The following is a 17,226-nucleotide window of genomic DNA, read 5'->3' as shown; positions in this document are numbered from 1 at the left end:
TATAAACGAAATTTATGTACTCGCCTGAAATCCCCCCTTACCTAATGCCCACTAGAGTCTTTAAGGTATTGAAATAAATAAATAAAAAAGTGTGCGATTTGTTAAAGGCAAGTTTAATTGTGAATGAAACTGATCAAAATAAACAGTTTCGTTGGAAAGTGGGCAGCAATTCCGCAAGGTCACACAAGCTTGTCCTTTCTGTTACTCTCCAATTTCAGGCCGGTAGGTTAGCGCCGACAGAATGCACTGAGTGCAGTCATCTCAAGCATAACAACAAGCTGCCGTTCATGACATGGGAATTCATTCCATATATTCTGCAATCAATTTTTTAAAATACATTTTCGGGGTACCCTGCAAGTACTTGGCATTACTCTTGCGTAGCTTATAGAGGCTAACTACCAATAACGTACTTTCAGTCTCTTGTCACGCTATTCAATACATATTACCTTAGAGCTCTGCATATTAAGAGGAAGCTTTAGCTCGGGCCCAACTCCGACGCGGCCTATTCAAATACATGTAAAACGCAAAACGTTTTTATGAGATAGCCCCTGGACCGATTTTAATAAAATTTGTTGCATTTGAAAGAGAAAGTTACATTCTAGTGACTGCTGGAAGCGGAATTTGGATTTAGGGCTTCAATTTTCTTAAAACGACTTTCACATATTTGACCGTTTGAAAAAAATAGAAGCACGAAGTTTACAAATTCATAGCTCTGCATCAAGAACTGATATCGCGGTTCTGTAAACGGAATCCATTAGATCATTCAAAGCGGACAAATTCAATATGTCATTTTACATCTTACGTGGATTTGTTACGTTGTTTACAAGGGTTTTGCAAAAGTTGTACTTCCTTATTAATAACCTTTTTTTAAATTCATGTGTAACATATCAATTTTGTCCGCTTTAGATGTACTATTTGATGCAACTCACAGAATTGTATTATGATTTTTCGTTGTTGAGTTACAGAGTTGTAAACTTGATAGTCTCGTTTTTTGAAAATGTTCGATTTTTGCCAATTTTTAATAAAAAATTGACGACCTAACTCAAAAGTTCGAAACCAACAGTCACTAGATTTTAAGTTTTTCTTTGAAATGCAACAAATCTCGTCAAATTTGGTGCAGTGGTTGCCGATAAAAACGAATTCTCCTTTTACATGTATTTAGATAGGAGCACCCGAGCTAAAGCTTCCTCTTAATCCTTAAATTTTTTCAAGACTTTGCCAGTTAAGGTAGTCAGTCATTTGCTGTGAGTCATCTCCAGAATTACTGATGGGGACGTGCAATATCATATGCAAAGTGTACATTGCCGAGATATTTCCTGTTAACTCACACAGCTCATTCTTCCCAGCTAGTTCCCACAGTTTGAGCACATGCTTCTTCCAAGCATGCACTGCACTGGAGGGACTGTCTCTTCTTGAATTACCTTATTATCCACCTTTTTTTTAACCAGTTGCAGTAGATGCAGGATCTTCAGAATATTAAAATATCCTTCCTTTACAACTCGACTGCATAATGCCCTTCACGACTGCTGCTATTTCCACTGGGTCAAACACTTCTTAGTAATCTGTGAAGGTCATATTGAAGAACTGATCATATTCTGCAGGCTTCTCAGTTACCTGATTTACAACAGAGATGTGATCTATTGAAATATATGCGTTTCTACAGCCATTACGTTTTCTCGGTTTTTTGACGTGAAGTTTTGCACCATTCTAATCAAAATGAACTAGTGAATATTTTGTACCATTGTTACCAAAACCAAACCTAATGGGCCCATAATTGTGTTCATTACTGTCTCTTTCTTTATGTACTAGCATTATATTGGCATTCTTCCAATTTTATTGTATTTGAAGTCATGAGGCATTGCATATAGAGTCACAAACTGTTTGAGTACAGCCTCCCCTCTATCCTTCACAAGATGAACTGTTATTTCATATTCTCCTTGAGCAGTTTTTTTAAAATATCCAGCGGGGCTCGTCTACCTTTAACCGCAGCTACACGCAGGTCTTTCATTTCTTTTCTGCAATTATGTATAACAGTGGCTACATCACTGTTATGGGTACTTTACAGTTCAGTATGGAATTCCTGTGCTTTTAACACATCATCAAAGTTGCTGATTACATTGCGCCTGCTTATATTTGACAGCATAAATCTTTTTCCTCATAATACGAAGTCTGCTTCTTGCCGATCTCATGCGACCATTTACTGCCTTTTGAAGACAATGCTTCGACTCTTGTAAGCACGAAATCACCCACAACAGATGTTTGCAGACAGAAGCAATTTATTGAGGCAATGTCAAGGCGACAGAACAGTCACTGTACGAGTGCACTCACTGCATTGATTTTCTGATGCACCACTGCACAGAGCTGAGGCAGTCAGAGCAAATCAAATGCTCAAGCCGCCAAGAAAACGTCAGCACAGCTTTCTCACGGAGCTCACAGGCTAAGTTTCATTGTTGCTCTGGAGTGATGCAGTTCACTTGGTTGAAGAGCCTGTCCTTGATCACTTGGGACATGAGGCCGTGGATGACCTCGATGGTCGTCTTGCAGCTGTCTCGCGTCGCCTTTGCCAGCTTGTCCTCAGTTCGTTTCTCGTGCGGGTCCAGGCCTAGGACAAAGCCACCTCGACCGAGCTGCGACTCGGACTGCTCCAGCTTGTCCGACAGGTCAAACACTTGGCCTGTCGTGTAGTCAGCATTCTGTGTGGTGGAACGTACAGAAATTAGGCGTCGGGAGTAGAACCACATTTTAGTAACAAAGACAGTGCAAGAAACGGGACAGGAAAGAGAGGTAAACTCAGCCAATGTTGTGTTTGTCTCTCTTTTTTGTCCCATTTCTTGCAGTGTTGTTGATCTTAGCATTGTGTATCAACTAGCCCAACAGCAAACTCGCATTTTAGTTGACTTCACGCAGAATACAGACAGAAACCGCGATAATGAAATTCCGCAACAACGAAATTCGCGTGACAACAACACATTCTCACATTCTCGGCGAACGTGCATAGGATTCAATGCATTTCGTATTACTTGACAACGAAATACATACTGTGCTGGACTGCAATGCTGCATTAACAAAATTTGACAGAACATTACTCTGCAGACTACCTACTTGTGCAAGGCTAGCAGACTCCGAAATGTGCGCCAATGCCTTTGCTTCACACTTAAATTGCATAATATACCACTGCATTACGCTTGCATGGGCACTGCCGTTTTTGTTTACAAGAACAACCTAGCTCCGGAAGCAGTACAGCGTACGCTGCAAATGCATCATAGCCACCGTCTCATTTTTTGACCACCCACTTCAAGTGGCCCGGCCACATGTCTCTATTGACAAAGATTTGTGTGAAGGGGCTGTATTCTCGGTCGATCGCTTTCAGGGATACAATACAATCACTTTCTCGCTCAGCGCCAGACGCATCACCACCTACAGGCAACAGTGTGCGCTCAATGAAAGAGCGAGTGATCTCATTTGAAAGAGTATCTTTCTGCCTCACTTTCATACCAAAAATTAGCCTTCAATGTTGCCTCAGAAAAAGGCTACCTCGTTTTGTGGTGTGAAATGTATATTTCCGCACTCTTTTTAGTTTAGTTTTTCTTGCCGTTCTTCTCAAATAATAATCTTTGCAAGTCAGAAATTTTGGGAGGCACTGTCTCTCTGCTACTCATTCAATTCTCTTTTTAATCTTTTTTTGACTGAATGCCAGAGAGACCACTATGTATAGTGTTTTAGGACATGGCAACATTTTGAAATCTTGTGGAATTCACCAACAACAATTCACCACTTGCAATTGTGCAACTCTACCATTTCATAACTTGATCTAAAATATAGTCACAAACATTAAAATGCCAAGTTGCACTTTTTGTACATTCAGAAACATACCTGCTTAATTTTAGCTTTCTTGCTGTGGTACATTTCTCGCAACTCGCCTCCCAAATTTATAACACAAGAAACGTAACTTTCTTTTGGGGATGACTTAGAAAAAAGCTAACTGCACATTTGCAATCAGAACACAAGATTAAATATTTGCTGAAAATTTGATGTGTCTAGGGTTAATAACAAAAAATGTTTTTCCAAGAACTCAAGCCCCCCCCCCCCTCCCCCGCCCCCAGGGAACATATGAGTGTTGAGTGTGGAACACACATGAATTTGCCTTCTGGTGATTACAGAAGTTCCTGACTTTGCAGCAGATGACTTGTGTTTGGTGGCACTGGCATCTTTCTGTGCCGCCCCTGTGCAAGCACTTGGAAGAGGAGCAATAGCAAAGTGAAAGCTGCACACTGGCTTGTTCCCTTTCACTAACGGTGGACTGCATTGTGCCCACTTAATGATATACTCTGTGGCCAAAGCCAAGAGAGCTATCGCTCCAATACAAAACACGTAGACACATGCTAGTACCGAGGCCAGTGAACTTACTGTGAGTAGGCTGGACGAACTGAGTGTGTTGACCCAGTACTTGTTCCAAAGCGAGTCCAGGAGCCGGCGGTCAAGCGAAGACTTGAAGTAGGACACCTCAAGAGAGTAGTACTGCTTGCAGTGGACCCCAAAGTCTTCAATCTTGTTGAGCGGGATGGTCTGGTACTCTGCCGGACCCTCATCTGGGGGCTTGTAACCCTGTGGAAGGAACGCAGGATGTGTCCACAAATGCTGGAAGGCGAGCAGAGAAACTAAAGAAAACGGTGCTGCATTTACGTAACCGTAATGCCTGCTTTTCACCAAAAGAAAAAAGGGCTGCTTATAGTGACATGCATATAAAGATAAAGTGCAATATGAACACTGTATCTAGCAGCACCCTATTGTGGTCAAACATGAATGAATAAATAAATGAAAGGAAAATAAGGATGGCAGTTAGCCCTGTTTGAATGCATTGCTGCAGCATTTGGGAATACTGACTAAGAGCACTCGTGTCCATTACACCTTCTGGTGGTTTTCTGTATTATCAGGCTGAACGCTTTCTTTATAATTTAGAACATATTGTGCTTCAATAGTTTCAACTAACATAATGCCAGAAAAGGCTCCAAAGCTAGATGGATGCACTGACACGAAGCAGTATTATGAAGCACATCACATGTAACTGCGGCACCAAGTTTAAACCACCTTTTCCTTTTGCCAAAAAAAAAGAAAGGTAGAAATTGAGACATAATGCACGCCTTGGGCATTTCCAAGGCATCCTGCACCCAGCCGTCTGGGCAGGAACTGATTTTCCAGAGCAAGTTTAAAGGGGGTTGTGCAACAGATGAGGGCAAGGTAAATGCAGTACAGGAAATGAGGTAAGCGACAGAACACTAAATTGCCTTTGAACAATTAGACTTCAGACACTTGTTCTGTGAAGAGCTCGTGTTTTTGATAAAGTACTGCCCCACTGAACCATGTCTTGTTACAGCTGAATAAAATTAACTAAAAAGTAGGAAACATGATTAAACTTTAAGTACATCACTAAAGCATCCAAGCAAAACACAACAGGAAAAAAAAAGAAGCAAAATGCTATACCTTCGGATATGTCCTAAAGGCACCCAAATTCACTTTTCCAGCCGAGATGGTCCTCACAGGGTCAATCTACAGAATAAGTGAGACACGGACAGGAATAGTACATATAGCATATGCACACTACAATAAGCAGTACTTCGTTATAGGACAAAAACAAATTCTCAGAGCTTAAAGTCATAAAACATGCAGCCCAAGCGTTCATGCAAATCTGATCCCAGGAACATCTGAAAGTGATGTTTGGAGGGTAGCCACCGGTCTCCCTACTGTGACCATTGGAGACATTTCTGGCAAGTGCACAAAAACGCATCACATGAACCATTTCGTGCATGTGAAATGTCACCCATGCCACAGCGAGATATACATCAATGGGTGCTAGATGTGCCCGCCACTTTTACAGTCAGTGATCCCCACTGCTCAACATAAAGCATGTCTAGCTACTGTATTACATTATAACCCCTCACATCCATCAACGAAATACAAGCAACATTTACGCACTAGAAATGAGGATGACAACAGCAGGTTTTGTTGAAGCTAATTAAGGTGCCAAGTTATGCCATGTGTCAATCCTCATCCTCTTATACTTCAGTCACATGGGGGCACTTTTAATTATGGTAGAGCCCAATCAGGACTAAGTTTCTCTATCACTATTGGCTTCCTTCTGCAACTTACACAAAGTAGCCAATCACAATAGAGAAATTCAATCTCAATCAGGCTCAATCGCAATCAATGTTCCCCATTTGACATTAATATTAGCTCAGTCTGCATGATTGTGCGATATTAGGCATATTCAGATTAGTGACTGCAAATGCTTTGTTAGACATTTCACTGATCCCTTGAACGGTTGAAGTTTATGAGTACCGTGTTTATAGACCCTACAGAACCCCTTGAACATTCTAGACGACTCTAGGGGTTCATGGACTGCAGTTACCACGAAACTATGCTCGCGAAGTCCAAGCAGAAACATTGTGCAGACACCATCAATGATGATTGTGAATGTAAGTGAATAGCCAAACACTTCTATAAAGCAAGTCACTTTATCGCAGGAATGGTGTGCCTGAAAGTGTTCATTTTTTGCAGTGAGGATATTTAGGTAGTGTTTGTTGGTTCATTGCATAATTCCATAGAGAACAGAGCCGTTAATCAGCCCCTCTGTAGCGGTAGTATAGGTGGAAAGCCTGTGCATCTCAAAAAGCTGCTGCGTTCCAAGACGAACGTACCCTGAAACTAGCTTGCATCGGCACGCACTATTTCGTCAGTGGTGAAAATCCAGCTCCGACCACTGACCATGGAAACAGGCAAAAGAGAGACAAACCCATGTGCTTTAATTAAAACAATCCAAAAAGTAAGCGTGCTCACCACAATGGCAACGAATGGCTCCTGAAACTGCTGGTTGAGCATCTGTGTGCTGACGTCAATGCCTGACAGCCAGCAGCCATAACCTGGGTGTGAGTGGTACCAGCCCACTACATTCTCTAGGCGGCCAACAGTCTTGGCATTCTCTGTGTAATCGGCCATGTACTCGTACGCCTGAGCCTGGGCATTCACCCTGGTCTCGGTTCCTTCGACAGGCAGCGCAAACGAGTCCATCACTATCATTGTATTGGCATCCACCTGGTAGAAACAAACCGTAAGGAGTGGTTCAAAACTCCTTCAATACAGACAACTAGGGGTGTCTATTTAAATACCTTCAGGGCCCACAGGGTGTTGCAGAAGACAGCGTAATAAAAAAATGCCACAAACACAAAGATGAGAACACAGAATATTCTTCACGCACATTTTTTAAAGAAATCCAGGTTTGTAATAGAGATAATCAAGTTGGACAAATGGTTCCAATCATTACCTGTGTGAGTAATGAAATAGTGAAAGTTGGTTTATATGACATGAAATGGACACCTTATGACAATGGTCGGTATGAGATGATCCCAGTGCAATTCCATTATCGAAATCTGTAGCAGCATTCAAATATATATACGTGGAGCTGCATGTACTGCGATTGTTATTGATTCTAGGTATCCCAAGCTGACTACAGCACATCACCTTGCCATTCCTAGGCTCTAATGACTGATAGGGCAATCAGTGACGTCAGTATCATCACTGGTGGAGGCCCAGAATGAAAACAAAGAAAGAAAAAGCCAGAGGGCTCACTCAAGGAAATCCTTACACACAAAACAGTGTGGTTGGCCACCTCAGTGAAGCACTTATTGCACTGAATCTAGTTACTGTATTTTACGTTTAACAACTGGTGTGAAACAAATGTGCTAAAACCACGAAAGGAAGACGAGCAACTGGTCACGTACCAACTAGCCGAGCAGCAAGTTTGACTATCTTATGTTTACTTTATCGTTGCCATAACAGCTCGACAATACGACTGAGCCAGAAAGGTTTGGAAGGAGACTAAAGGCAAAAGTTAAGTCCAGTTAAACTGAGAGGCTGACGTTACAAGATAACAAATGCACGGCCATTAATCAGAACAAATTTCCTGAACATTAAAAAAAACAGTGCATATGTAAAGAATGGTGCCACTGGTCAGGGAATGCACAACCACCTCCTTATCATGCACACTGTCATGCCACTGACTTGTCTAGAATAATCAGTGACTCATAATGAAAAATACATTACATTGCACAATAAAAAAAAAAATACAGTTGGCAAAGCAATCTCATCATCATCATCATCATCATCATCATCATCAGCCTGGTTATGCCCACTGCAGGGCAAAGGCCTCTCCCATACTTCTTCAACTACCCCGGTCATGAGCAATCTCAAATGAAACATAATTTTCTTTGTTGCTGCACAGGTGACCAGACAACTGAGAAACCATGCACAACAGTTAACATCTTGCCAGATAACTTGCACTGTTCTCGCAAATGCTGCCTTCAGATTTGTTACGTTATGTAAGCTTTCCATGGAGCCTGCTAATGACACACACATATGGCAAATGTAGCGACTTATAAACGCAACGTGCCACAATGCAAGAGCGAGCAGGTTTAAGGCGATGGCTGATGACATTTGCTAATGACGATGACTGCTAGTGTCATCCCCTTTAAATCAGGGTGGCAATAAATAGACACCTAGCCATTGCTTTACTATATGCACTGTAATATAGCATATTGCCTATCTCTGCTTTATTTTGTAATGTCACCCATGTTTGCGATGGTCCCACCTCTTCCCAGCTTTTTTATTTTTGTACTAACAGTGTCTCTTTCTTACCTCTGCCACCAACCAGCCAATACTCGCATCAGCTTCAAACCCCAGCGCTTCTGGAAGGCAAAAAGCTTCCCCATGGTTTTTCTGACTAGGTGGACACCTTTGCATTACGTTTGAATGTGCCGAGTCATCACTCGACAGCAAGTAGACAGCACTCCCTATTTCCTAGATAAAGCGAACTTCGACCTAGTCATCTGCATTCAACGAGAGGCCAGAGGTAACTTGCACCAAGAAACCATCCTCGTCGTTCAGAACGGAGACGGCGGTTCCTCAGTGCAGGTGAGCTTCTGCCCTCTCGCCGACAAAGGGCGGGTCAAAAACTGACTTTCTCGAATGTGCCGTCTCGAGTGTGCGCGTGGGGGGTTTGTACAGATGAAAACGCAAGACCATGTAAGCAAAAAAAAAAAAAAAAAAAGTGCTGCAGGTTTTGCCGGTATACTGCAAGAATTCATCTCGCTCGATTCCATTCCTTTTTTTTTGATCATCCACCTTTCACGGCCGGCTGATCCCGATGATTACGTTGGTACGGCCGGCACTGCGACACTGTTCCACTGGCGAAAAGGAATGACATTGGAGCAGAATCGTTACGTTATCCGAGCGCTCTCTCAAGGCTACTCACTTTTCCAAGAAGGAGACCCATGACCTCCAGCGTTCCACCAGAACGTGCGTGCATCACCATCTTCAACAGGGCCAGCGCGGACACCTTCATGTCTTTGAAGTAGTGAGGGCTGTGGGATGCGGACGGTAACGATTAGTTAGCCGAAAAGTACGAGCACGCGCGTATTAAATCGCACGCGGATAGCACCCGACTTTCAAGCCATTCAACAGGACATACATCTGACATGTGCAAGCATTTTCGTCTCCTATGCAACGTTATCCTGGGCTGAAATGCTGCGATAGCCAGTCGCTTTTACCGGTCTGGGCTCAATGGGTGTAAAGGGCTCGGACCAAGCTAAACCTGCTTACATAAGTTTTCAGGAAAGTGCCACAGCGACCTTAACTATTTCGACAGATTCGGGAGGACATATGTTACGTAGTCGCAGAAAGTGAATTGCGATGCGCCCGCGGCAACAAGCGCAAAGCAATGACATAAATTTCAATACTCTTTGTCCCATGGCTTGGCTGTGAGGATGTCCTGTTGCTGTTTTTTGTTGTACTTGTACAAATCGTCCACGCTCTGCACGGTCTCCACGTTGTTGCTCATCTCCCAGGTCTTCTGTGCCATGTGGTTGTCCATGATTGCGTTTATCCGTCCGAAGTGACCAGAAAAGGATCGATTTTTTTCAGTCGATTTATACGAATGTCTGCAACATCTATCCGCAAATTAAGAACTACAGGCGGCCGCCATTACCAGAGCCACAGGTCCGCAGTATAATTTTGTGGTTAATAATAAATTTTAGCAAACAAAATTATAAAGAGTACTTTATTGTACTTAACAATAAAAAAAATATTTTATTGCAAGTTTTGTGGTAAACACATAAATTATTATTGTGAAATTTCTGCGGTCCTGCGTTCTCCTTCAAGCATCGCACACGGTGATCTTCACGAAGGCAAGGATGGCAGCGGCAGTGGTTGTAGGAAGGTCACTCCTGCGAACTGTACGACAGACCGTTTGCATCAATGCTGTGCGGTTCAAATCGGAGGAAAAGCCACGTAAGCCCTGCTACTATTTCGCCCACGCAGTTCACTTTCGTTTCCAGCTTACCCACACACTCCGTGCAGCGGACGCACGGACTAAGCCTAGCCACACACATCGTAAACTGCAGCGTTTAAACTAAAATATCAAGCGCCTGTAACCAGCGGATCAAATTTTTCTACGGTGAATTGATGTGGAAGTGTTGGGAGCTCGCGTTTGCAGCTCGCGTGTCAGTTAGGTGCTGGGGCGGATTTTGGGTTGCACCGAAACACGCCGGCTTTGAACCCTTTGCTAAATCACTTTGCCGGCCTTTTCGAATCATATCGAAACTGGTCGACAAATCCCGATGTGTCTTCAGGCGCTGCCTGTTACTTTCGCCTGTGCATCACTGTCGGCTAAACGTTTGAAATTGACCGACACATGCGCATGCCTTATATCTGCCGACTCTCGACCGGGTCTCAGTCGTAGCGGTTTCGGTATTTCGAGTCCCGAACTCGTGGCAGTTGATTCCGTAAGCACGCTTCTCGAACGACTGCGTAGCTCTTTATGGTAGATGAACGACTGTGGTCTGATTACATCAATTGTAATTATTTACCGACAGCTGCACATGTTTTGTATGGATGGGCGTAAACAGAGTTAGTACCAGATAAAAATCGGGGCCGACGATTTCCCCACAAACTCTGAACGCCTCACGAACGTAGTACTTGCAAGCCCTTCCGATTTTCACGTGCCTCTGACCTATCTTTTTTTTTTTTTTTCCAGGTTTGTACACGGACATGGAGTATGCCACTGGACGTGAGAAGCAGGAACTCTTAGCCATGGCAGCAGGAAATGATGTGCGTTCGAGTGCTTCACTGTGTTTCTGGATGCGCTGATTGTCGCAATAACTAGTCTGTCACTCAGTAGAGCATTGATTAGAAAGATAAACCAACATTTCGATCTGCATGGGAGGTAGTCTACAATCCAATCCCCGTGGACTACCAACCAACCGTTCTATAGTTCTTCAGGGCCGGTATAATGTAAGGATTCATTTCACTAAATACTACTCCTTTTTTCGTTATCCGCCTTTCGTGGCTGGCCGATCCCCCTTGTAGCTTGGGAGGGAATAGCATTGGATATAATTGTTAGATTATCCCAGCCATTGGCTGTGTTAGGCTGAATGCACTGGTTGTCGACAGATCACTGGAGCAAAATGTCACTCAGCTAAACCAGTGCTTGAAAGTTGAATTGTCCGTGAATGTTGAGCACTGATCTTTCTGTTGCAGAGCAGCTCAGGTTGCATTTTGTAACGATTAATTTCATTGATCATTCTTTCCCTCGTCATTGGCTCGGATGCTGCTGGGATCAGCCAGTCGGCTTGATGAGGAAAGGGAATGAAAAAAAAATTGATCTATACACAGTGCAGCCTGAGGTGTTTGCCTTGAGCAAGACTATTACAGGTGTTAGTAGATCCAGCCCTTTTCTCCACTCTAGCAGATGCTTATTACAAAACTTGCAGCTGCAAGTGAAACTTGATGAAAGATGTGCTTCCCTTGAGACGAATGTATAAGGGGTTCCAGCAAGTATGGACGCGAGCACAAGTAAATGGAACAGACAGGACAATGCTGGACATACAACAGTTGCAAGTCCAGTGTTGTCCTGTCCGTTCCTTTTACTCGTGCTTGCGTCCGTATTTGCTGGAACCCCCTATACGTTCACTATGCAACAAACTGTCCTAGCCAACCACACTACTAAACTGCTTCTCTTGAGACACTTGCACCTGTAGGCAGTTCTTGAATGCAAGAGTTTGAAAGTTAACTAGTTGGTTTGTGAATTTCATGGTGGTTCAGACAACAGGACAAGAAATAGTTAACACCTGTGCTATCAGCTGGCGGTTTTATTCAGAATAGTGCAGAATATATAACATTGAGTTATCAGAGAGGAACGCTACATAAGAAAAAGCCTTTTCACAATTGATAACCTCCATGCGCCTTGTAACATGAAGTAATGCAAAATAAACATAATCACATGGGACTGTACGAAGACCACGTGATTGCTGACTTAATGAGATAACAATTGTTGGTAAGAGTAGAAATGCAAATGCACGACTGATATTGGAAGAGTTTTTGGTATAAAATAGCGAAAGTGATTGTGATTGTGGAAGTGATTGTACCAACCTTTATAATAGATTTCCTTCACATGTGCGGGTAAACACTTTCGTTGTGATAACCCTGTTTCACACATGTGCTGTTTGTTTAGTGTACGTCCTGCATAGTTAGGTGGTCTATGCCAGTGAATGATCAGTGGGAGTTGGGGCTTGCTCTTAGTAACCTTCCATGTGATTATCTTGCATTACTTTCTCTTAACAAGCACGTGTAACACACCTAAGCCATGAAAAAGCTTTACAAGCCATGGGCGTTTTTCTTGTTCTTCCCCAATAAGTCTATTTGACATATTCTACACTATTTTGAATGAAACCTTTTGGTAGTAAGCGCATGTGTTCAATATTTCTTGTCGTCCATGCTGTTCACCGTCATCTAAACATGAATGCGTCAAAAACTTCTCAAGTTTGGTCAAGACAAATAAAGGCTTCAAAAATGGGGAAAATAGGTGCTGCAGGTAAAAAGCATATAAAGCAAATTCCTGTGCTGATAGTCACTATGTGCATTTCACTGAAATGAAGTTTCACTTGATCAAAGATAGGTTGACCAGGACCCTTGAAAGTTCATTTGTAAATTTTTCGCAGCAGTCCGAACTATCCTTTCAGGTTCTTGATACATGCAACATGTTAGGGTTTAAAGCTGTAAATCTGCGAGACAAGTGCCATTGAGGCCCATGTGAATGTTGGAGCGCTTTGCAAGTATTGTGGCCACCTCCACAAGTAGGGTCTTAAAGGGAAAACTTCAACCAAAGTTTATTTTAAAAACCCGACGTTTCGGAGCCCATCCGGCTCCTGCTTCAGAGTTGAGATGGCATGAGGCATATCAGTGTTTACATGTGTGCTTGGCGCTTTCACAGGCGTGCCAACGCATTTTGTAGAGCTTGAACATAAATGGCGGGAAGGGTCCCTGATGAAAGATTGATGTTACCCGGCGTCTTCTGGATGTGCCAGCATTACAAAAGGAACCGCTGCCAGTGGTTGTTTTCTCTCTCCAAGACGATCGTGCCATTGGGGCTAATCCGGTGATCAAAAAGCTTGCAGCGCTCAAGGTCTGCGAAAAGCGTCTGTGCGCCTGTCAAAGCACCAAAAACGCATATAAGCTCTGCTACGCCTCATTCCATCTCAGCCTTGAAAAAGCCAATTGGGCTCTGAAATGTCAGGTTTTTAAAATGAATTCTGGTTGGAGTTTTCATCCTCTAATTCAGTTGCCCCAGCCAGGGAGACATCTGCCGAATGTTTACTTTAAATAGGGTCTTGTACGAAGAGGAAAAGTAATATTTGAGATTGAAGGCATTGTAAATTAAACATTTCGAGAAATTTCATGACATTCCCGCATTAATGTGCACCTACTGTAAACCAAGTCTCTTAGCAATGTTTAACCTAGCAATAAATTCCTGGCCCCTGTGGTTGCATGTCATAGGCATGGGGAAAGTGTGTTCATTATGTGAGCGATGTTGTTTTATTGGTAACATTAATGGCTTCTATGCAGCCTGACAAAAATGCAATACTTATATATATTTGAAAGATACGTGTTCCTGAGGACAGTATTGGTACTTGAGCAAGTCCACTTTGGTAAACACAGGTTTATAAACAAAGGTAAACACAGGTTATAAAACACAATGTTATGGCCACGGCTAGCCTTCAAGAATAGGCCGGTCGCCAGCTGCAATGCCAAAATTTCAACGTCGACTTATGATATTTTGTTGGCTACCTAATTCACATTGAAATAATAATAATAGTAATAATAATTATTATTATTATCATTTATTTTGAGAGCATATATACATTTGACTGGAGAGGAAAAGCAAGGAGCAGGCTTGCAACTGCCACCGGAAGGGGCACAATGCCTGCCTTCTCTTCAGACAGGAGGTGACAGAAACACAGAAATGGAAGATAGGAAGGAGGGGAGGAAAGAAAGAGAAACAGGACATATGTAAAAGAATAAAGTAGAACACACAGTAGGGCCAGTCACTGAAGGTCACACTACTACAGAATGTTAACTAAAGGAAATAGTGTCTGAGCTACAAACGTGGATCTAAGTTAATTCTAAAGTAAGTTGTGCTCCACAATAGCAGACATACATATTGTCACCTTCCATTATCTAAAACAAGCAACTCCAATAGCTCTGGTGAAAAATGCCAACACTGTTTTACCTCTCCTGAAAAAGTGATGAATTTTTCAGAACTAGTACCAATACGAAATGTTTTATTTTGTGATGCTGTGTAAGCTTTGCATTTTGTACTTGGCATACATTTCTTGCGTTCGCTGATGCTCATAGCGACTTTTGGATTTAATGTAGTTGTGGAGGGCTTGTGAATCATTGTTAGACTGCTTTTCGCTACCACAGTCTTCTTGAACAGTCACTAAGATGAAGTTAAATGTTGCTTCGTAGCATGTGGGAAAGTGATTTGTTGGTTCACCTGAGAAAAGATCTAATGTTGGCAGGGACCAGGCGTGAACTTTAGTTTTGACATGCTTTAAGAATGAGACTTTTTCATGCTTGAAATATGCAAGATGCATGCCTTCACCTGAAGAGCAGCATTTGTCACTTTTTTGTGCAGGATCCATTTGACATGAAAGTCTTCAAGAGGGGCCCAGGCACCAAGGACAACCCAAACCTGATCCCATCCCACTTAGAGAAGCGAATGATTGGTTGCATTTGTGAGTGCTCTCTCGTGAACACTTCTGTAGGACAATCTTTCAATGATGAACCAGTAATCGTTCTGTTGTTGGGAAGTTTGTGTAGTGAACTGGAGTAGATGTTAAATGATAAATGTGTAAGTAAATGTCATGTGAAGGCTGTTCACGTGTAAAGAAAAAAAGGTTTTATGTAATTAAATTCATGGTAAATGTTACCGGTGCACAATTAGAGCAGGGCACAATGAGATCCCATAAACGCTAGACTGCAACTGATTTGAGTAGACCATACCAAACAATCATTATTAGAAGCTCCTTCCTTCCAGTGAATGACAGTGACATTTATCAATGCTTGCTTAAATCGACACATTTCTGTTGTAATCCTCATTGTCACGAGCGATAGCTGCTATATAATCTTCATGAAATGTGGCCCTGTATAAAGTTTTCGTCTTTGCTTTTATTTGTCCATTATAGCAAATATACACTTAAATCTGGCATTATTAATTTGAAAGTTGGCAATATGCAGAATGCTTTCCTTTTTTTCTCTTTACTAATGTTTCACTTAAGGTGCACGTTTTATACATGCTAAAGGCAACTTTAATAAATGCTCAACCTATGTGTACATTTGGGACATCAACTCCGCAGCTACTGTTCTTCAAAGAACAAATTTGTTGGGCCGGCTAATGTTCTTGCGAGGTAAATTTTACTCTGCATTATTCTTACAAACCTCCCATGTATTTCGTCTTTTCAGGTGAAGAGGATCAGACCCACATCAACTGGATGTGGCTTCATCGAGGGGACCCAAAGCGTTGCGAGTGTGGATACTGGTTCAAAATTGTGGACGCGAAACCATTGTAGCAAGCACTATGCCAGGCCTAGTCCAGTGTAGACCACAATTTTTTTTTCTTAAAAGGCAGAAACACAACGCAATATAGGAGTATGGCAGCGCAGCTTGCAAATACAGCACAATGTTTGTTTTGTTTCTCCTTGGCGAAAATAAAAAAAAAATGCCAGAACTTTCATTTGTTGTCACCGTGTCTATTTTTATGTGAATGCTAACAAAACCAAGCTTTGTTTTGTATGTGGTAACTGGTGTGCGGAGTTTTCGAAATAGGCGCTGCAGACGGTAAGTTTCCTTGCGTTTGCTATCATCATCAGTAAACAGGGTGTTGCTTAGCGTTGACGCAAGTGTGATTAAGTGCTGATATTTCTTCTTTATTCTATGGCTTAAATGCATAATTAGCGGAACAAGGCGATTAGGCACCCAATCCTGTGACTTGCGTAGCGGTTTCATCGGGATTGATACATTCCGTTGGATCCGGCCGCTACGACAACGCAACGGAAGAGGCCGTCAACTATGCGCTGAGACAAGCAAGACGAGTACCGCAGCTTAAGCTGCAGCGAGATGTTGACAGACAAGAAGATAACGTTCCGGTCGAAGCGTAAATAATTTATCAGACGTGCCTCGTTTTCACGGACGACGTGGTATGGTGTGTACTAAACGGCGACTTGCACGTCGGCGGCTGACTTTGACGTCACCTTTCGGTTTCAGCATGGCGTCGTGCGGCTGGTGTTTGGCCGAGTGTCTGTGCTAGGCCAACTTTGGAATCTCGTTTGCAGCGCGGCGATTCTACCGTTGTCAGTGTGCGAACGATGTCAATCAGGTAACAAGAGAGAATGCGCACAGGTCCGAACACAGGCGAAATGTTCATCACTCGTGCTCTGGAGAAGATACTAAACGATCGGGAAATCAAGCGATCCTATCACTCGCAACTGAGGAAAGCCTGTGAGCTTACACTCGGTAAGTGTACATTTTTTTCTTTACCCGCTTCGTAGTCCCATGGCTTTTTTTTTTTTTTTTTTCCTGTTTCGGCGTAGCTTCGTTTACTCTTCTGCCCAGACGACATTCACTGCCTGTACTACTGTCTCGGTGTGCCAGTTCAGTGTGTGGGTTTGGGTCTGTCCAGTGGAGAAACGGACTTGAAACGAGCGCAGGTGTTTCGATCTCGTCGGGGTTTATCGTTCATTGAGCGCCCCATTGGCGTGGAGGTCCTTATTTTGGGGGCCTCCGGCGAAGATGAGCGACGATCTGAGCGTGGTTTGCGTTATACTATGTCGTAGTGCGGCC

At 42.8% G+C, this 17,226-nt stretch overlaps 3 protein-coding genes across 4 annotated transcripts in view; 2 read left to right on the top strand and 1 right to left on the bottom strand.

Moving 5' to 3' along the window:
* Nucleotides 1–2,258: 2,258 nt before the first annotated feature.
* CSN5 (COP9 signalosome subunit 5) lies at nt 2,259–10,061 on the bottom strand. Its single transcript, XM_050175866.3, has 6 exons — nt 9,789–10,061; nt 9,305–9,413; nt 6,835–7,089; nt 5,482–5,547; nt 4,408–4,605; nt 2,259–2,693 (listed from the first exon to the last, which is right to left on the bottom strand). Exons 1-6 carry the CDS (start codon nt 9,920–9,922, stop codon nt 2,445–2,447), a joined length of 1,011 nt encoding a protein of 336 aa, XP_050031823.1. The 5' UTR covers nt 9,923–10,061; the 3' UTR covers nt 2,259–2,444.
* Nucleotides 10,062–10,201: 140 nt separating this feature from the next.
* Nucleotides 10,202–16,120, top strand: LOC126528020 (cytochrome c oxidase subunit 5B, mitochondrial-like). Its single transcript, XM_050175867.3, has 4 exons — nt 10,202–10,338; nt 11,084–11,157; nt 15,023–15,122; nt 15,850–16,120. Exons 1-4 carry the CDS (start codon nt 10,242–10,244, stop codon nt 15,954–15,956), a joined length of 378 nt encoding a protein of 125 aa, XP_050031824.1. The 5' UTR covers nt 10,202–10,241; the 3' UTR covers nt 15,957–16,120.
* A 286-nt stretch (nt 16,121–16,406) lies between these two features.
* Sec71 (ADP ribosylation factor guanine nucleotide exchange factor Sec71) overlaps nt 16,407–17,226 on the top strand; it is a 64,071-nt gene continuing 63,251 nt past the window's right edge. Inside the window, exon 1 of one of the 2 annotated variants that reach the window (XM_050175864.3) lies at nt 16,407–16,899. In XM_050175864.3, coding sequence (XP_050031821.2) covers nt 16,776–16,899 — 124 coding nt within the window. In that variant the 5' untranslated portion in view covers nt 16,407–16,775. The remainder of the gene's footprint in view (nt 16,900–17,226) is intronic. The other variant, XM_050175865.3, reaches the window with a different exon arrangement.

Source organism: Dermacentor andersoni, chromosome 9, assembly GCF_023375885.2.
Source record: "Dermacentor andersoni chromosome 9, qqDerAnde1_hic_scaffold, whole genome shotgun sequence".
NCBI lineage: Eukaryota > Metazoa > Arthropoda > Arachnida > Ixodida > Ixodidae > Dermacentor > Dermacentor andersoni.
The sequence above is the reverse complement of the archived record's forward strand: the minus strand, read 5'-3'. Positions and strand labels throughout refer to the sequence as shown.